The 22,623-nt window shown below is 36.4% G+C and overlaps 1 protein-coding gene across 4 annotated transcripts in view; it reads right to left on the reverse strand.

Moving 5' to 3' along the window:
• CAMSAP2 (calmodulin regulated spectrin associated protein family member 2) overlaps nt 1-22,623 on the reverse strand; it is an 80,481-nt gene that overhangs the window by 53,510 nt on the left and 4,348 nt on the right. For all 4 annotated transcript variants that reach the window (XM_021547224.3, XM_021547206.3, XM_021547231.3 and 1 more), the window contains exon 2: nt 13,883-14,142. In XM_021547224.3, the coding sequence (XP_021402899.1) occupies nt 13,883-14,142 (260 nt within the window). The remainder of the gene's footprint in view (nt 1-13,882; nt 14,143-22,623) is intronic.

Raw genomic sequence — 22,623 nt, forward strand, 5'->3', positions numbered from 1 at the left:
TGCCATAGTTCCAAGATTGCAAATGAAGATGCCACTTTGGCTTTTCCTAGCTTTCCAGTATTTGGCACTGCCAGTAATTTTTTTTAAACCTTTTTTCATGCACAGTTAAATATATAAATAATATCCTCAATTCCACTTTTATAGATACTAATATTGATATTAAAAATTTATTTTTTAAACAGATCAGTTGTATAGAAAAACCAACCATTACAAACACCAGCCATTTGTTTAATAAGTCCTGTTCAGCTCTTTATATTTTATGTATATATATTATGACCTTTTCATTCCTCTGTTGCCCTGATCCAACATTAAAAGTCACTGTTACATCCTGGTGTGTCAACAAGACACTGGTAGAAAAAAGTTAAATTATCTTCTAATTACTGATAAACAATGTACTGTCTAGTACTGAATGCATTTATATTTGCAAATATAATGCTATATACTTATGATAAAACATGCTGCTTGGTGAGATAAAGACAAACAATTCTTTCACACAAGTAAATAATTAACACATACATATATAGACCCGAGTCTTCTCACTCAGCCTCCACATTTCATCCTACATTTGATTAATTTAATAAACATTTCACTGAAATAGTAAGCAGCCGTACCTTAAGCACTATGTATTACATTCTGACATTCATGACAGGAGAATACAAGTGACCCACCAAGCTTTCCAATTTCACTTCAAACCCTCATTCATCTTTCAATATACTTATATATGTTCAAACTCCTTATGCAAATGCAATTAATTGCATCCTCTAAAAAGGCATCTGAAATATGTAAAAGAGTGCAAAACCAGTTTCTGTAAATATAAGCCTACTGTAACATGCTTTTTCACAGCAGCAAGTACAGAAGGTAAATAATATAAAAAGTTCAAATAAAAGTTAAATTATTATTCCCATACTTTTCTTCAGGATTTTCCTGCTCCAATATCAATCCATTATTTTGCTCCCAGAAATTATGACAAAAGTAGGAGATAATGGCATATCTAGTTGCCAACAAACTAACAGTGTATTATTTTAATCTGTAAAGCACCATGTATTCTAATGCTGTTGCAAAAAGCAGAGGAGGAGTGGTGGGAGTTACACAACAGGAGAAAAAAAAATTATCCCTATTCTGGAAGAAGATATTCCCAGCAATAAGGCTGTATCACATCATGCCTACACACAGATCTGGAATTCTCTTCTTTATTGGGATTGTCACAGATTGATGATGTCCTTTTGACAGAATAACAGAAGAGCTTTGGGGAAACACCTTCAAGCACTTGGCTGTGATTATCTTTTAGTAACAAGGTGAAGAGTGTGAAAAAGTTGAAGTTACTCTGTATCAGCAATGCTTCGAGAATTGATGAACTGTAAGCTCCAGTCTCTGGAGAAACTTCCTCTCTCACCCAGCCATCACACTAAGCCCCCTTGAAGATCTAGCTCCCCTCCTAAACCCTCTTATCTCTCATATTTTTTTTTCCTCAGACCTACATCCTGAAGGCCTCCTTGAACTATTCTCAGTATGTGCTGGCTCAGGAAGGAAACTCATCAGAGTCCACAGCTATTTGGTTGACACTTCAGCCTTCCCTTTGGCAAAGGAGTGAATTTGGCTCACTCTCCTCTAGTCCAACAGCTATCTCCAATATGCTTGTAAGAACTTGTACAAGAAAGAATTTGTAAAATAAATAACCAGTAGAAGAGAGATACAGGCCATCCCTAAGCAGAACAAAAGACAAAATCAAAACGACATTGAACTAGGATTAAATATGAAAATTCAGATCATATTTTAAATTCTTTTCAAAGAAGTTTTGGGAAAGGTACAGAAGCAACACAAAGAATGAAAAATCAGCAGTATACGCCATCAGGAAAACTAAAATGAAAAATTAGTCAGTGGCTGTACTGGAGAAATGGTAGGTATTTTTCCAGATAAAATAACTGCCAGGAAAAAAACACAACCCACCATTTAGAAGACTATGATTTGGACAAGACAACAAAAGTGACAATATGGTCAAAATAGAATATATTTTAGAATAATATGAAAGCAGTCTTGCATGATTTATCCTTATTTTAGTCATCAAGATGGCAGCTTACATTAGTTACAAGTGAATATGAACCAAGACCTACTCCATACAGGGAAAAAGTGATGTAAGTGGCAGGAGAGACATGCAGTTATATCACTAAACACAGCACCTTTTTAAACCACTTAAGTGCTGGCAGGCTTTTGTGCTGCCATGCAAGGTTTCAGCCTTAAAAAGCCAGCTTGTAGCTCCCTTCTTTGATGACTGAGGACAGGGTGGGAAATACTGGCCTATAGAGAAATATCTCAATTTTGTTAAGAGTTAACATACTGACCTGCAAGCTGACACTAGTCATGTATTTCCCTTTTTTAAAAGAGAGTTCTAATTCAGCCTTCTAGATAGTCTTTGGATTATCTGCAAGTCTGCCAATTTCATGCTTAACCTAAATCTTCATCTCAGTCTGGAGCAAACAGGGGAAAAAATGCCATATTTTTAACACTACAAAAGGATTAAAGAGGAGTAGTGTGTACACATTGAGCTATTCTTCCAATAAGTCTAAGAACACCAGGAACATTGCAAAAGATTAGAAGACACAAAACAATGGATTTTTTTTTTTTGAGAGTCAACAGACAGTACAAATAATTTTAAAGCCCCAAATCCTCCTTCTGATCTCATGTAAAATAATTTCAGAGTCAACAAGCAGTTTGATTTACACAAAATGAGCACATGCCAATTTAAACATGAACTAACAGAATATAAGCCACTCTCTAAATTCACGTGAATATAAGTGAAAAGTGTAAGACTTATTATGAGTGTAAGGCATATAACTTGACACTAATACATTCTGATTAAAGAGACTTCTTAATGCTGGATATATTAAACTGATTTATAGTGCAGCCCTGAGCATAGAATCAACAATTAATTGGTGAATTTTTCAAGAAACACCACATGAATGAGTTATCAGCTCACCATCTCTTACTATTTTTACCAGTGGCCTGGAAGGAAAACTCCTCACTGATCAGGGTTAAAGAGAAGGCAAAATTTGTGGGAAAATGATTAATGACAGGAGCAATCAGTTCCCCCTCTAAATTTGGTAGGGTAAGAAGAAAAATAAGTCCCACAGAAATAGAGGGTCCTACCTTAGCTGAAAAAAGGCAAGCTACAATAATAAGAAAGGTACTGCCTTCTCTAATAGGAAATACAGGAAAGTTTAAAGTTGTTTGAGGAATGCAATTTAAATTAATTGACACTACAGCCATAGATATGATAAGAACATAAATGTCATTAGATCTTGTTAGAACAAGCAAGGATGTATTATCCCTTATTCTTCTCCCACAAGCAGTACAAGCCAATAATACTGAGGTACATGTAGCCTTTTACGTAAGTTCTCAGTTCCCAATGCTCTGGGAAAACCAGTTAACTTATCCCTCAGTGCTTAGAGGCATATGAGTATTTTTGGTTGTTGAAAATATATAGTACTTTAGGAAGATTGGGGCATTCTCCCCCAAAGCTTTGACCTGAAATTTTCATACATTGATGCATCATACTTTGAGAATCAGGATTTGCTTCTCTCCAGCAGTTCTTTGGTAGCATGTATACATATTTATTTATCAACTTCAGTATTACCATGCTATTTTCTTCCCAACTGCATAAGATAAGTGCTCTTTGTATTTCTTCCTGTTGCTAAAGAAAAGCTAAAAGCAGGAGTTGGAATAAGTTCATCCTTTGCAATTATCTACCTTATAAGATACATCTTACCATAAAGAATTTATCAACACAGAAGTTATGAGACTTCCCTGACAAAATTATATATTGAACTACATTAATTTACAATTTTTCTATAGGCAGTCACAACATTATTTTTAATCTCACATACACACAGCTGTCTTTACAGTGAATTCTAAGTACCATTAGATGGTTTGGTTTTGCTTTTAGGAGCAGGGAAGTTAAGAACAGGGGTAAGGAAAAGAAACAAACAAAAAATTAAAACATTTATAATCGTGAAGTTAATTTTCTTTCCATCAACCTTCTGTCCATTTCATTGCTTCTCTTATGTTACATCGTCCTGTAATTCACTTTAAGCTTTTTTTTCAGTCCATGCTTCAAAGTGAATTGCCTGTCTTGGCAAAACAATGCCCCAGAAACATACCAGTGGGATTTACAATTTACACAATTCTGTGTAATAGACCAGGAAACTTTTGCAAATGTTTATTACCTCACAGAGTGCCCTTAAGAAGGGAAATCAAGTGCATGGTATTTTCCACCAAAGCCTGTTTCAGCAACATATGGTATAATCAGTTCCAAATTAATCTTCCTATGATGGAGAAGAGAGCCAGAATAAAGTCTCTATTAAACTTTTGCACTGGAGGAGACAGCACGTAAGTAAATCGCTGGTCAGCAGGCACGAGCTGAGGTTAGAGATTGTCACCACCTGAACAGGCAATGTCACTGCAGGACAGGCAGCTGACACACACATGGGTCACCTGCAGGCTCTTGCTCACAAAAACACCCCGCAAGCCATGTGCCCTACAAGCCTTGACAAGGTCACTTGGAATCCTGGGTCCAGTTTCCAGCACAACCTGTCAAGAAAGCCAAGAAATGGAGGGTGTTTGGAATGAAGAAAAGGTTTGGGGAACAAAGGGCCTGAGAGACATTACCTGCCCACATGTAAAAGAGCTGCTACAGAAAGGAAGGGAATAAACTGCTTGTGTTCACACAGGCACAGTAGAAATTAAGGAGTTGATGCAACATAATAGGTTTTAGAAAGTCTCCTTTTCCTCAAACTTCTTTCTGATGGTAGGGTTCTTCTGACAGCTGATATGGAAAAATAAAGCCCCCCTTGCCCCAGAATCCCAGGAATTAATTTATAATTTGCAGGTCAGCATCAGTAAAAAGAGGGTGAGGTGGTACAACTTCTGTAACTACACCTTTGAATAAATGCTGTTGACAAACAGGGAGAAAATGCCATCTATCTTTCAACAGCACTTAATTGGCACCTACTGCAGTGGTTTGTTGCCTAAATACCACTTACTGCACTTTACTTCAATATATGAGTATCCTTTAATAATGTAACAGACACATTAGTTACTTATTTAAGAAGCATGTTCCTATATAATGAGATTTCATATTACATACTATATATATTTAATAATTGCATCATGTAAAATGAATCTGATGGCCCACTACAAGCTTACCCAGTATCTACATATTCTCTCTGCTTTTCTTGTATTTTTCTTCTTTTAAAGGCCATAATATTTTTAACCTGCCACTTTATGAAACCAAACAGTTAAAAGAATTTCAATACACACTTCATATAGTATATACTTATATCATAAATATTGATTGCTATGTCTTCTAAATTGTATTCCAAACACTCAACTTCGATCTTATAAAACCTCTTGCCGTTTCAGCTTTAGAGGGATGTCACAAGTCTTGACAACAGACTGATTTGGATCTCTGGCTACTGCTAGATGATTATATAAATTGTACTAAACATAACATTTTCCATTATTCTAAAATAATAAAGCTGCAGAATTTCTCTCTAACATATACTTTACTAATTTTTCCACTGGTCTTAGATTCATGGTTTGAGAAAGCAAAGAAATATACTGGGAGACACCCCTCCTCATGACCTTCTGATACATGGGGGAAAACGGAACATCATCTCCATTTATACTAGATAATCAGTTTCCTACAAAGGACTATTATAGTCAATTTAAAACTTAAACTATTCACCAAGTTATCAGATAATCTTTTAATGTAAATCTTGTTATATTTACATAGGACACATTCTACTGGATTTTGCTTTGGTGATACATGTCTGCAAGGAAAGACAATTTTTCACTTGTTCATATAAACCTACCAGTTCCTATAAACAATGGACATACACGGCTATTTACAGCATTTCTCCAACTGTCACACAAGAAGAATAGATACAGTATGGAGACCTTAAGATATTTTTTTCATTCAACCTCAGGAAAAGAAAATTTCATGATGTTAAATTCCATAGAGTTTGTAAGAACAAAGATTTTGTTATGATACATCTACTGTGATGACAGAGTGTGTTCTCTGCTGATAAAGGCGGGCAGATTGCCAGGATTATGTGTGCAGATTAACAAATGCAGACTCAAAATGTTCTTTTGTACTAGACTAGAGCAGCTGCTGCATTTTGGGGAGTACAAACTGTGTTCCTTCAACAGTCATTGTGGTTTTGTCCCCTTGTTGCTGTGTGTATGTACTACACAGAGCTGGTAGTGAAGCTCTCCTTATGTTTACATGACTGACCCACACCTCCTGCTAAAAGCTGCTCACTATTTTCCATAATAGGAAGAAAGCAGTGCTCTTCAACTGCCTGCTACAACCATGTAAGATTTTTAGCTTTGTGCTAGCCAGTACAAGGGATTTCTCTTCCTTACCATGATTCGAACAAACTGATCAAGAAATTCCTCCTAGGTAGTCTGTAAAACAATTCATAGCTACATCTTTTCCTAATAGCTCAGTTAGCATGCTCCAAAATATACTTAACCCAGTAGAAGTAAGATCATTCCTAAGCATTTATTTAAATAAGCATTTTCACATATTTAAAGAAACAAAGAAAATTCACAACAGCAAATCAACAGCCAAAAGCCAAACCACACTACATAACAGTGTTATTGAAACAGGAAGAAAATGTTCTTAAACTGTGTTTAACAAAACAGTCCTTCTTTCAAGGTTAATGAAAATACTTCCTGACCTTTTTAGAAAGCATTTTTACATTGTACCTGGCATTCTTTTTGGGCTTAATTCATTACATACTTCTTTCATAATTTACTCCTCCTTTTAACTGGTTTTCTTTTTGTGCTTCAGGAGTGGATTTTGGTCTGCTCTCAGCTGGTTGTTTTGGATTTTTTAAATTAAATCACCATTATCACCCCCTTCTTCTCCACCTCTTCCCCACAGGTTAAAAGCGTCACAAGACAGAATAATAACCAAGAACACAATCAGAAGTTCTTTGATTCAAAACTTGAGTTTGTTCAAGGCAGAACAAAAACTATTTTGCAAGGAAGTGAACAAGATAGACAACAGACAGTAATAATGCATTGCATTATTTTCTCATGAGAAGCATGAGAATTGACTTTGGGAGATACTACCTTCTCTTGAGGTTCATTTAATTTCCTGTCATTATTCCAAAAGGACCAGTGTGGTTTAGTAGATCATGTATCTTGTATGGAAAACATATTGTCATATTCTCTCCTCATTTTAGTAAAAGATTAAATGTAGTTGTGACAATTTTACATTAGACTAAGCATGATGTGCTGCAATTTCTAAATATTTCCTACTATGTTCAACTGGCAAAGGCCAGTGTAAGGGCAGCTCTGTAAACATCTGTATTCATCATGGATTTTATGGTGGTTCTAAGAAGGCACTTTCAAGGCAATACAGGCAGCATCGTTTATTCAATAGCTCTGCACAACTGAAACCAACTCTACAAGAATTGTTAAAAAGAACAATCAGATTTAGTTACCTTCTAGGCAAGAATTCTTAATAATACAAGTTAGAAATGCCAGCTATAGTGCTGGAACCCTAAGACCAAAACACTACATCGATTTTTGTACTGAAATTAAGGATGCCGGATTAAAAAAAAAAAACAAACAAAACTAAAACACACACACAACAACAACTAAAATTAAAGCTAGAGAAATCATAGAAAGCCTTAGAGTTTTTAGCATTAGAGTTGCTGGAAACAACCAGGAAAGCATCCCTCCTTTGTATTCTTTTATAGACACAACTTTGATGTCAGTAGCTTTGCTACCTTCCACGTTAGTTGCCACACTTGGTGTACAAGTTGAGCAGACAGCATTCCATGAAAACCCAAAGAATGTTGCAGAGGCCTTTGTGGTTATCTAAGTCTTCCACAAATTTCTGATATTGATATACAGAAGTACAACAAACCATACTATAACTCACACTGATAACATGCATGTTTTGCACTACTAAATTTTTGACAAATGTAATGGAGAAAACATCCCAAGACACAAAAAAAAGTGTTTTCTACATACAAGAACATAATTAAATGCAAGCAGCAAGCAAAACAAAATACCCAGGCTATGAGTCAACAAATATTGCTTGGAAAACAGCTACTAGGACATTAAGTTCTAAATTAAAATGGTAAGTGCAGAATGAACTCTGTGGAGAGCTGTAGCAGTTCCTGTGGCCCAAGCATGAACTGGCACCCTGTGTGTGAGGGAGCCTGGTACAACATTACTGTGGCAAACTGGTCTTAGTGCAGTGTTGACTGAAGTGGGATGGTGCATTTGACACAGTAAATCCAGCAAAAATAATGGATCCCTATTTTCAAGCAAATGAGAACTTTATGAAGAATGCATGTGAAGAGATGAGAAATGGCACAAAAAATATGGAACCTCTAAAGATTACATTTTCCCAGCCCAAATCCTCAGCAGACTGGTTCTACACAATGCATCAGACTCACTGAACTCAGGTTCTATTTCACCACTATATTTGCTTATTATTTTAATCTTCTATGAAACATACTACTATCAAAGATATATCACAAGGTACTTAGAATCTGGTGCTTTAACTAACAAATTATGGTATCTATAGGCTCAAGTCAAATAACTGCAAATTCTTTTTATATGTCTTCATCTAATAACTAATTTACAATAGTATGGAATGGAAACTTGTTGCATCATGCCTAAAACTAGAAAAAAAAATTCTTCAGGGCAGAAACCACATCTTACTTCTTTGTTGTGTGAAGTGCTTAGTACACATTGTGCTGCTTTCCAGACCAGAGTCAGTGGAGCTCTACAGCCTGGAAGTGCAGAGACTGCAGCATGTAGCTGCAAGTAACCGGGTGAGCTGCTGCAGCCCTTCCTGAAAGAGAAACACACCACTGATGAAAGGCACTGTCATTTCCAATGAATGCAGTCTGCCAGGGAGACGAAAAGTCTGGATTGCAGGATGAGTTAACCACTTACTGTCTGTTATCTCATCCAGAAAGAGAGCCAGGTTCTGGCTGTGGGTACCTACACACCTAGCACTATCAATCCCCCAGTCCTCCTGCCTTCCACAGGAGTTTCGCTGGCTTGGATTAACTCTACAATCAGTCTTGCACAGCAGAAAAGCCAAACTGGTGTAAAGGTCTCTGGACTTGTCTCTGCTCTCTCCCCAGGGGATTCACTTCAGTCAGCTGTGCTCCAGTAATGAGTACCCCTTGGCAAGTGGGCTACCTCAGGTGTGATCCTTGAGCCCAGCTTCCAGGTTACATGCTCAAAAAAACTGCATTTGTGCTCCCTGAGACGCCCCCACACTGCAAACCACGAGAGCAGTAACTGGAAGAAGTACAGGTGTTTGCCTCAAACATGCACTCCTGATGACTACTAACTAGCTAATACAGGCACATCTAATTATACCTGAGTTATAGTCCAGATTGACAAACTGCTACAGAGAAACTACTGCCAGACTTCCTCACAAGACAACTTCAAGGAAGAAGGCAATTTGCAGCTAAATGGATATACAACTTGCATGACAGCATGCTACTTCTTATATTTAAACCCCATACACACAAATAACAGCTCAGAATTAAGAAAGTAGCAAGTTTTATTCCTACCAGCTATTATGGACTTACTGCTGGGGTTTTGCAGAAGCCTCTCATTCCCCTTCCATCTTGGCTGAAAATTGTAGAATTTTATGAAGGATTTAGGTGTTACCTGATTAATGATAGTAATTATACATGGGTGTAAGTTTAAAGTTAAACCAGCTCAGCTGGTTGACTGTCTTGCAACACTATTTTTCTGAATTGAGAATTCAACTCTTGATAAAAGTTATGCTTTTCGATTATATTAGGCTTAGCATGGCTTTTATACTTCCCCACACTGAAAATATAAAAAATATTTGTATGGCATATTTTCTTGGATATTTATACACAGGATATTCACTAACCTTTTCCTAATCACTAAATTTTATGTAAGAAATAAGTATCTTCAACTGCCTTGCAAGTTAATAACTAATTTTTGTAGTCAGCTGAGAATGTTTTATCAAGATACAATAATAAACTTAGGCAAATAGATTTTTCTGGTGCAAATTTGGTAAAAGTCTGTAATATTACTGTATTACCCCCTAACAACACTGGTTTTAAACAAGTATTCAAGATTACTGCTACTACTACTCCTCAAGCTAGAAATTCAGATTGTTTTGGCCCTGTCACATTAGAGACAGAAGTCCACTGCTGGGGCAGTTATGCAACTTCAGTTTCACTGCAAAGTGAACTGAGACACTGATTTTTTTATTCCTTTCCCCACATGGCAGAAGTGCATTGCAGGGACTTGAGGGAAGGAAAGCATTCCTTAATTCCTCTCTGAATCTGTTTATTCTTCCCTGCACTTGAAGCAAATTGAAAGAGACCATATGAATACCAAGTGACCAGCCTGATTAAATATCAGAATTCTTGTAAAATTAATTGACATGGAAAATAACTTATTTAGTTAATATAAAATTCTTGTTATAATGGAAATATCTGCGTAAGTCTCCTCTGACCTATATTCTATATAAGGACATATATATATGTTTTTAAAACAAAGAGATCCAATGCTTATATGAGAAAAAATATGAAAAAATCCAAATTGCCTTCCTCTGGTGTATCTGACATTTGAAGGTTTAAGTCAGTTTGAGTTATGAATTAAATACAAAATTTTAAAAAATACATCAGCAAAGAAAAACAAAGCTAAGCTTGACTTGAACAGTGATCTACACATATTATAGCTGAAAGCATTATAAAACTATTGCATCATTATCAGAGTCATGCTGAAATCTCATGCTATTTCTGATTTCTATAGCAGGTCAAAATCTTACATTTCCATATGGGGGTGCTCGCTGAAGACAGTTTTTTATGCTACTGGAACTTCCCACCTGACATAAATATCACTGCAAATTTTTTTACAAGTTAGCTTCCATAAACTTTAGAAACATCAGATAATTCCTTTCATACAGAAGTATAATTTCCAGGAGAAAAATACTCTGGTTCTTAGTTCAACACTTTCAATTCCAAGCTCTAGACTATTTCTGCATTATTTGAAGTCTAGCAGAGCAGAGCAAGACCATATACATTTCAACCAGAAGAGAAATAACATGCTATTTGGTTCTTTTGCTCCCCTATCAAAATGAAAAACAAGATGATCCTATCAAACACAGAGTTAACAAAAATAACCATAGAATTAAGTTTTAATATCTTGCAATACATGGAGAACAGAAATTGAGATACCACTGAATAACCCATTTCACCAGAAATGAAACAGGAGATGTGTACAAGCTAAACATGAGAAAGAGTGAAAGAATGAATCTGATTACACAGGGGAGGCTTTAACAGAAGTCTTTGCTGCCATGGGTTAATTTCATGAGTATATCTTTCCTACGCCATTCCACCAGGGTGAACTGATTTGTATACATGCATAGACCTATGTATGTACATACACAGAGAAATACACAAACACAGTGTTTGCAGCCTCTCAATGACATACTAATGCTGCCAAGTCAGTTGTGACTGCCAAGCCAAGTGCCATCTATCCTGACCCCTCCCAAAGCAGCACATCCATTTGCTAGACTTTTCAGACTTAAATATGTAAAGTGCTTCCAAGAAAAGTTCCACCTAAGAGAGAGAAGACCAAAATGCCTGCTTCGTTAAATAGTCACATGTGAACTAAGTCAACAATTAATCCCCACAGACGTCACTGTGCAAACATCCAGCCCAAGGAATTCCAAGTCTGTTGGCCACAGCTACCCACATTATAATACACGTGTAAAATTAAAATATACTCAAATCTCTTTCCATAGTTCAATTTTATATTATAACTTGCCTCTTTTCAGCTAGAGAAAGTATAGTACATCTCAGAAGGTAACAAGAAATATTCACTAACAAACACCAACATCTTCCCCCTATTCTTGGAGAAGACCGGTTAGCAAAGGGAATGACAGCCATACTATGTTCTATTAAATTACTCAAAATTACATTTTACATGGGTTTAACACAATCTGGTGTACCAGAGGAACATATGTGTTAATTACAAATGAAAAAACTTTCTGTTCTACATAACTGAAAAAGAAAATCTATTCCATGCTCTAAAACAGGATATACATTTAAATTTGTAAGACTTGTAGAAACTGACATATGGAATAATAGGAAAGGGTATTGGAAGGCATCAAGGGAAAAGACTGTCAATACTGCAACAGCCAGATTTGAAGTTCTCTGCCAACTTTACTAATAGTATAATAAGGAAAAGGGTTGAGGCTTTCCAATTCAAATACAATACTGCTCCTAGGAGCTTGCATAGGAACAAGAGCATGGTTTGACAAAGTAAAACTCCTAGGCTTGGGATGTTAGCATGGATACTACAGCTTCACAGTCATTTATTTGGTAGCAGTTGTTTTGCACAAGGCTGTGTTCCTGCCCAAGCCAGTTGTGTTCCCTGTCCTTGTCACAGCCCAGCTGCCTGTGAACTGACAGCAGCAACAGTGCACCCATCTGGTACTGGTACTGGAGTGGGCACCAGTGCCCTGGGCACAGCAGAAACCTGGGGACATCAACTCTTAGGATGTTCATGTGTCAGTAACTTCCTTCTGACTACACCTAAACAACACTGGGAAAACACACAAACAGCCCTATGAGCATGGGGGAAATAAAAAATGACTACTGAAATGCATTTTTAGCAATATGAATTACTAAATCAAACATCAGCAAACCAAGCTAGGTAATAGTGACATCATTTTTTTAAACTAAGAACTCTGGGAAAACATGACTCTTACAACCACTCTAGACAGGGATCAAATTAAAATAATCAAATGGTGTAACCAGAGGCTCATAAATGCAAGTCATTAACCTTATTTTCCTTCAGAACCAAGAACAGAATAAAGGTCTGCAAAAACATAAATAGTCAGAAAGTTTGTTTCTTAAATGGTTTGACTTCTGTGAACATTAGGAACACTCCTAACCACCCACAAGTATTGCAATTATTCTGCAAATTTTGCATCACTTAGAAATAGAATTATTTAGATTGGAAAACACCTCTAAGATCACCATAGCTATATTCATTTCCACACACCTTCATTCTAGAGGCAGCTACAGATCACTGACCACAAATACTTTGTGTACTTAATTTAGTCTGTATATTAAATACAAATATAAAAAGGTGAACATTTAAAATATTTCACTTTAAATTAAGTGAAATTAGCATCTTATTCTATCATACTGTCATTTGCTAAACAAACATATGTAGACATCCTTTTAACAGGTAATTTTTTATAACTTGACTCCAAACAAAGCAGAAAACCCATAACTTAGTAGCTTACTAATAGAATCATTCATCACTGGAACTAATGTTTTAATTAGCAGTTATATAAAGCAAAGACATATATTTTGTTGTGTGTTTTACATTGACTTAATGTGCAACAGGTGACTATTCAATGTAATTAGGCTGAATTGCCTGCCATTAAAACTTTTTTTCAAGTTTTTAACCAGATTTCTGCCTAAGAATAATGTTTCCAAACTTTTCCAACACAGAAATATTCACTTACAGTCAGCGCTGTAAAACTGAAATCAAAGTGATCATATTGTCACTGCTATACTTAAAAATGTAACATTTTAACTAAGTAGGAAGATAGGTGTATTCCAGCATTAATACAGAAGAAATACACCTACACTGACAGCTGATGACATGAAAAAAAAAAAACCTAAACCAAAACAATTATAAACTTCCCAGTAATGAATCCCATTGAACTCCAGAGAAAAATACTTGCAACATAATGATGCATTTTAAAAGACAGATCTGTAGGTATTGAGAGTACAGAGACAGAGAGAAGAGACGTAACACACAACCTTTGAGCACTCACCATCTGAATTGGTTTTTTGTGAAGATCTCGTTCAGTCACCAACTTTTCTTGGTCAGTGACATAAAGGCCTTTTTGTGCCAGGGCTTGTATAACAGCATCATGACCTAGAAGTGGTTTTGCAGCATCACTCTTGAGAATAAGGCTCCCAGCACGACAGTAGAGCTCAGCAGACAGCAGCAGGTTAACAACAGGTGGTTTAATGTGCTCCTGGTCATACTGGTCTGTGTAAAATGGTTCTCGGAGTTCTTCTGGAACATTTTCTACAAAACACAAAAAGAGCACAGGTCAGTATCAGAAAGGACAGTTAGAGTATTAGGGGATTTTTAAAAACTATATGTGAACTCAAAATTATATTAAAGGAAGCTTAACCAAGGGGAGGCCAAAGTCTGTACCAGCAATTGTATTATAAAATACTAGGAAAAAATTCATACAAAGGTAATGTTTGAACTATAAATAGAAACTTGAGAAAAATTCAGAGTGTCTCACACTGCAAAGGCCACAACAGAAGACCAACCTGTGGTTTACATCATCATTACATTAAAATTTCTTGGCTTCTCCAAATACATGTCCAAACATTCTCATTTCCTTTGGCATAATATTATATAGGTCAAACATACAAAGGCAGAACAACACCCATTTCAACACAAACCCTGGACTCTATTACAATAACAAAATGGAACTGAAACATGTTTCAGCACAGAGAAAGTCAAGACAAAAAACAGCCTTCTAGTTTCCATATATGCAGAAGAATTTTGATTACTATACTGTTTATTTCAAAGGTCATAATCCAGCAGTTAAGCATAAATATATGGGTTTTTGATTGAAATTAGAAGAATGGAGAAAGAATAAAAACTATTATCACTTTCTTTCTGACAAAATACTAAGTTCTTATTGGCCTTGTTCTATTACTGACTTCCCTTAAAATTGTGGTTTAAAATTTCCTCCTTTTTCAGTGAGCTGCCTTAGCACCCACAGAAAGCTATGCAAGATTTTGTCAAATCTATGCTGAGATTTTAACTCCGAAACTAGCATTCCAAGACAATCCAACAATTTTTTCAAATACTGTACATAACACAAAACAGACAGACTATAATTGTTTACCACAAATGAAACAACTATACATTAATTAAATATGGTATTAGATCAAATTAAATTAAATCACGAGTCAAATAGAAAATAACTTTCAGATTTTCAGGCATACACACTGCAGGATGCTTCATTTTCCTCCTGGAAGAATTTCATTCTCTATCATTGTAAAATTAGTTAAGCCAACAACATTTATGGGATAAAGAGCATGTGATTCTTTTCCTGAGTCCAAATGCAAAAATCCTATTTAATTGCTAGTAGAAAAAATAAGTGTGTAGGAAAGCATTGATGCAATTCTAAGTTGCTATTCCCTTTGCCTTCAGCTGGATAAATGGCTAAACAGACAAGGTTTGAATCAGTCTGGAGTAAACAGCCCAGTAAGGGTGGAGTGGGAGAAGAGAGAAAAAACAGAACATGCCATCACAAGATAATGACAGATTATCTTCTTCCTCATACATATTCTATTGCAGTTCATGTACTTCCATTATGGGCCTTGGAAGGTGCCAGCTGCCTTCTAGTTGTAAGGGAAGATATGTTTTGTAGAGTGCAAAAAGTGAAAGAAATATTAACACATGCTTTAAATGCTAGGATGGTAGGAAAGGGTAAGATATTGCTACTTCTTTTGCCAATTCAGAGTATCAAGGGAAAGAGATATAGTTTGTCATTTGCTTAAATCATGAGTCTAAATTTGGCAAGAAAACTGACAGCTCTGCTTTAGAATACAAATATACCATCAGCACAACTACTCTGCCCTTTAAAACACAAATCAGGCCAACAGCACAAACACAAAAAGGCCCAACAGCCCTACTTTTTTACAAGATGATAATGAAATAGCTACCAAAAATATCAACCAGTGTCAGGAGACATTTCCAACTTCTCTTCCACTTCCCAACTTCACCTACTGACTACAGGATCCAGAGTCATCCAGTCCAACATAATTGAGGACCTCAGAGCTGCTAGATACCTGGTATTGTTTTCATCTATCTTAATTCTACCTGACCTTCTTTCTTTTCCCTGTTTGTCCACACACTGTCTATTTAAATATTAAGCTTGTTATTTCTGAAGTCCCTAATGATCCATCTCCAGTATCAGGAGCTTAATTCTCATCAGGACTTTATTTTCTACAATTCCAAATGCCAACACTTTAGGCATCTTTATGCTATTTCTTCAAACTAAAGAGGAGTAGAAAACTTTTTGTAAATATCTCACAATGCACAAGCAGCAGATTTTATTCTGAAAAAAAACAAAACAAAAAAAAAAAAAAAAAAAAACACAACAAAAAACCAAACCAACCAACCAAATAAAAACCCACATCCACATCCACACACCCCTGTTTTGAAGTACGTGAGAATTTCAATGGGGATGGGGGAAAGCAGGGAGGAACAGATAAAGTAATTTGTAATTTCTTAGAAAAAAGCCTCATTCCTATATGGGAAAAAAAAACCCTCTTGAGGCAGGAATACTTAGCTATACTCAAGCAGAAGTCACGCACTCTGTGGTTCACATTTACTGAAGAGGAAGACCAATTTCAAGCCTGAAAATTTGAGCCAAAAGAGAAATCTCAAGACAGTTAATAACAAACCAAATGCTTGTTAATTCTCATCTTCTGTATCACTGAAGCACATCCTAAAGTGACAAGATGCAATAAATACATTTATCATGAAAGAATGACATCCACTGCTGGGACTTAGTAATTAAAAACTCAATACAGTTAAAAAAAAAAATCAACATGATGACTAGTAAAGACATAGAATTATTTATAAAGCTCTGCTTCTGAAAATATAGAAAAATACAAAATCATATGTATGCCATTTCTTTTACTACACTGGTGTACACAAAAATAAATCCGGAAAAAAAATCTTATTGGCCTTCATAAAAATAAAACCAGAAAAATAAATTTATTAGAAAAATAGAATAAGGAAACAAAGGGCTAGGAAGAGAAGCTGTGACTACAGGCATATTCTGAATGTATAAAAAATGTGAAAGCATACAAACAAGAAATCTCTAGTGCAACAAGATCAGAATTCTTTACAAAAATTCCTGTCAGACTTCCCTCTGCACACACAGAGACATAGCACTTTCCCCCACCTCATAACATACATTAAACTTTTTGATATCAGAATAGCTCTGATAGAAGATTCAAGCTGTGTTCTCTGAGTTAAAAAGAAAACAAAAACCCCCACAGCAGATAGGTAACAGACAGAGAAAACTATCTCAGAGTAGAAATCCTTCCAGAATTGGCATGTGCTGCCTCTGGACTCCTGTGCAGGGAATTTCAAGGCTCCATCCAGTTCTCAGCAGATTACCAGAACAATCAGCAGGGTCAAAAGCTGACTAGGGTCTAGTCTGTCAGGACTAGAGATTGTTAAACAGGCTCTGCTAGGCAGAGAACAATCTTAATATTAATCTTCATTGTGCGCATTTTACCAGTCCTTCCTTTGCTCAGCTGACAAAGAGGAATCATCAGAGATTAACCTCTGAGGCAAATGACCCATTTTAAAAGAAACACCTTGTTGCACATATTGCCAGGAAGTACCACCTGACCTTGCAATCCCAGGTATTTGTGTCACTGGGGTGTACTGGGGACACAGAGGGCAGCGAGCTGAACACGCGCACGGCAGGCGGGAGCAGGACACCGCGTGCGGGACCCGCCTGCGGTGCCAGCCCCAACAGGCCTTGCAAACACGGGCCTGGTAAAAGCACTGCTCACGGGCTGGTGCAAGGGAAAGGTTTTCCAAGAGAGACCATCAGGGCATAGCTGCAGGTTGCCCGGGGACCCAGCTGTGAAACTGCCATCCACAGGGACCTTCAAAACAAGGCACTGAGAAACCTCTTCTAACTCTGAGGCTGGCCCTTCCTGGAGAAGGAAGCTGAACTAGACGACCACCCTATTTTTTTCCTAGAATTATGAGTAGGACCACAGCTCTGGAAATAATTTTGACATTTTGAAATTTGTAAATATATGAAGAGAATAAATGAAGCTAATGGGCAAGTTCAAGACACAGAGAAAAGAACAAAAAAGAAATAATACCACATGCGCCCAAAACTGTAACTCAAATTTAACCATCAGGCTAACTTCAAAAAAGTAATCAACATATTTTCAGATAATTTTTCATAAATGATCAAGGAATAAAAAGTCCTGCAGATGATCTTTCTAGAAAAGAAAGACAAATTTAAAAAATTTAAGAGCTTATTCAAAGCTTTAAAGCAAACACAGGATAATTGTTGCTCCCTGTTGTGGTTTAATGCCCCAGCTAAGTGTCCCAGCTGCTTGCTCTTTACCCCACTCTCCCTGCTGGGATGGGGGGATAGGGAGGAGAGTTGGAAAAAGGTAGATCCTGCAGGCTGAGATAAAAACAGTTTAAAAACTGAAATAAAGTAAAATATTGTAACAATAATAACAATGAAGGGGAAAAAGAGAGACAGCCCGTCCTCCAGCAGCGATCAGCCCCTCCCAGCCAACTCCCCAGCTCATGCTGAGCACAGCAGCCGTGGTTTGCAGTGTCCCTGTGGCCAGCTCAGCTCAGCTCTCCTGGCCACGCTCCCTCACAGCCCCTCCTGCACCTCCTCGCTGGCACGAGGCACCCAGAAGTCCTTGACTTGGAGAAAGCACCAGTGAGCAACCACTGAAACACCAGCGTGTTATCAACAGTGCACTGACACTGAATGCAAAGCACTGCACCAGCTCCCAGGAAGAAAATTCACTCTATTCCAGATAAAACCACCCCACTGTGAGACAGAAATGCAACTTAATTTTCCATTTAAACAGATAATTTTAAAGGAAAGGTCTAAAATTAATTCATGCATAACACTACTGAATTTACCTTTAAAAGATGCCTTATAAAAAAACCTCTGCTCAGATAGGTATGAATTACTCCTTGGAAGACAGTACAAATTCCTTCTTTGGAAAAAACTGCTTGCATTAATGTGAAAAGTCTACATTTTCTTTAAAAACAAATTGCCTTTTTTGTAAAGTTTCTATACTTCCACAGAGATGAATACAATCCTTTACACAACTATTAAGGTTTTCAAGTTAATATCAGTGAGCAATTTCAGATTTACAAATGCTTGCCTTAATAATGTCCAAAAGCTTATAAGACTTTGTCAACAAAGTTGCCATGTTGTTTGTTTGTTTTGGTTTTTTAATTCATGAGGACAATAAAACAAGTTAAACTATTTTGCCATGGGCTTTCTAATTAAATTATGCCATCACTTTTGGGAGCCACAAGTCCACATTAGGCCTCAACCTAGAAAACTTCCTCTCTACAGGTTACTGACGTCAATGCATACAGACATTAAGAAGAAAAAATTATTTGTAGAAGACTGAGATATAATACAGAATTATTTAATGAAAATTCTAATACCTTTAACCACCTCCTAGTGCAAACCACTAGACGAACGTATGCCAGATCTTAATGGACTGGATGGTTTTCTGCAGGTCAGCAAAGGTATGCTTTTGCCAGGAAGTGACCACGTCAAGTTACCTCATTCAGATTCCCACTTGCCAACAAGGATTCTGGTGCTATATTTACAATCTGGGCACAAGGCAGCAGAGCTTGCACAGAAGTCAAGAGTCCAAGAATTGGAAAACAGGTCAGAGAAGACAGAATTACATTATTTAACTTATGGTGAATTTTTTAATAGTGGACTCAATAGAAGAGGAAGACATTTCACTTTTATTTTGGAGACACCATCAAGAATGGTGTTTTAATCAGGAAGTAGAAAACAAAATAAGAGAGTAAAGATTAGAAAATAATTTTTATTTTTTTTGTTTGTTGAATCAGTCTCAGTCTGCCATTTCCATTGTTCTTGGCTAGCAGGCTGTAGGTGTACTTCTGTCTAGAATCTGAAAGGCCAACACTCAATTCATAGCACACTCAGCCTCAGTATAACCATTCTTAGCTTTGTCCACCTTGCTGAGATGAGATTCTTGAGATTAGCATCACAGAAATATCATGAATAAACAGATCTTACCCTCCTGCCTCTAGATGCTAAAAAATACACCATTATTCACTGCTTCAACAGCTGTTCTGACTTAAAAGAGATTCCTCATTCCAAAACAAGGAAACAAACAAAAAAAACCCAAACAAAGCCCCCAAACTAAAACGAACAAAAACCCAAACAAAACCCTAAAAAACCCCTCAAAACTCAAAACCAAACCAACCCCAAAACACTTAAGGAAAAAACATGTACAGGCTCTACTTTTATAGCCTAACCAGACTTCAGTTGTTCTTTGAACACTGCAGATCATGTCAAAAATGCTCTATTAATTCTCACACTTAAGTGTCTATCCTATCTAATATTCTGCCTTCAGTAGCACAACAGAAAGTGCTCCTCACAAAACCTGTGTCTGGTACTGGCACTTCTTATTAAAATGGGAAGATTTGCATCTAATTTACTAAAACCTGTGTATTGATTCAGGTTTTCATAAACAAAATAATGACTTAGAATTAACCCTGCCAATAAGGGGATCAATTTTCATTAACATAATTGCCTTCAGAGCTTATTTTTGGGAGAGGTAATTTATGAGACATGTAAAGATAATAGTATAATTATAATCCTATCTCACCCAGCTAGCACCTTGATGGCTATTATAGACAGGTTATGACTTAAATATCCTATAGGGTATGAAAGAAGCTGTTTCAGAAAATTAGAGATAAACATATCTTGAACTTATTACTAGACTTTATTAAGCCAGAGAAAACTTTTTGCCAGCCATAAGTAGATAGATGTGAATGGACACATCTTTTTTGGTGTCTGGCTTACAGGTTCTCTTAGTGTAAGACTGCTTTTAACTGAATAAAAGAAAACGTAGGAAACAGCTAGAATTATATAAATCTTACATTTGGCAAATAGATTTCAAACATTACATTTCAATTCTGTAGCAAAAATGTTTATTATTACCACCTGATGCAGTAATAATGTATTGTCCAATTGCACAAAACGAAAAGGAAGGGGAGGGTGGAACTCCCTCTACTTTGCTTATGAAGTCTTGAGAGCTTTTCACTTCTATTGTCATTTTTCAGAATGATCAGCAAAATCAATAATTCAGAGCTCTCAGTTTAGCAGAGCAAGTATAAAAATGTACTAATTTCAGAAGTGGTATCCAGTTGTGCTAGCTGTAGAATGGAAATTACATACTATCTTATTGAAAAAGTGACACATTCCCAACCAACAATATACAAATACTCTTCAAGTTGGAATGAGAGCCACCTTTAAACATGGAGTCACTCAAGCAACCCAACAGATGACCCTAAATCATAGGGTGAAGGGGAAAATTTTAAACTATATCTGCAGTAGTAACTGCAATGGTGGTCAAAAAATATAAAGAGAAACCAGGTATAGGGAGAAGAAATATATTTAATCTCATCACCTGAAATCAGTGAGCGTTTGGCTACAATCTCTTTGTCAGATTTGTTACATTCTGCAGACAAGCACTTGGAGTTGTAAAGGCACTGAGTCATTGAAAGAACAGATTCCATACCCCAAAGGAGGTCCATTGTCTACTGCCAGTCCTGAAACTGTCCCCTTACTGATCACCTTCCTCTACATTTGTACACAGTCTACCTCTTCAGAGGACTCTGCCAAACCTAACAGATCCAGAAGTTCATACAATTTTATGTATTTACTTCAAAAAGAGTGATCTACAGTCAAGCTACATTACAAATGTGTTCTACAACCACCTTCCAAGAAAACATCTCAGTACATCATTTGTCTAATCCACTGATTTTAGTAGGACTGACTGAAGTATCAATTTGTCAGCAGCTATTTTAGAGAGGTGATGGAATCTATAGTCAAAAAATTCTCACTAGAATATCAAACATTTGTTTTTGAACTCCAAATCCTTCTACAAGGTTTTGCTACTGCCAGACTGAATACAAGTGAAGAAATTACTTCTGCTTGAAAAAGATTAAAATGTGTTCTGGCCTGTAACATCCAACACAACAGATGAGTGTATTTAGCTACAACTTGTTTCTGTCAGATACACAGTGTTCATTTCCTCCCTTCATGGTGCTCCTGGCAACATAGGCAAAGAGCAGTAAGTAGCCACATACAAATTCTGAAAACATTAATCATCAGGAGAAAGCTATTTTTAAGTTTCTTGGGTAATACTTAGTTGCAGATGATGCAATTGTAATCTATTGCTTCAAACACCTATAAAGGATATGTTTAATGTTAAATTTAATGTTAAAAGGTATATGGACTATTTTATTTTGACATCAAAACAAAAATGTTTACGACAATTGCTCAGACTTTTGCAGCTTTTATGTAGCTTTTAGTTTATTTCTGTCAAAAAAAAAAAATCATGCTAACCAGATAAATGTATTACTGAAGCAGAACAATATGTTGCATGGATAGTAAAGCAGAAACTGATTTAATTTGACTTAAAACTGTTCCCATATTTTTCTGAAAATCAGACACAAAGATAAAAAACTAACTAAAAATTGGATAAAAAGATGTTTGAAAAGCCATTTTCCAAGAGTACTCAGATGTCTCCTACCAAATGGGAAAAACATGTACTTCCACGTTTGAGAACTCACATTTTTCTTCACACTAGACAAGGTTGTAGAGAAGTGATTCCAAGCTACAAAAGGATTGAAAGCACTTTGGAGGACAAAATTCTAATTCAAGATCATTTTGATAAGTGTAAGGAG

This window comes from Lonchura striata, chromosome 9 (assembly GCF_046129695.1).
Source record: "Lonchura striata isolate bLonStr1 chromosome 9, bLonStr1.mat, whole genome shotgun sequence".
In the NCBI taxonomy this organism is placed as follows: Eukaryota; Metazoa; Chordata; class Aves; order Passeriformes; family Estrildidae; genus Lonchura; species Lonchura striata.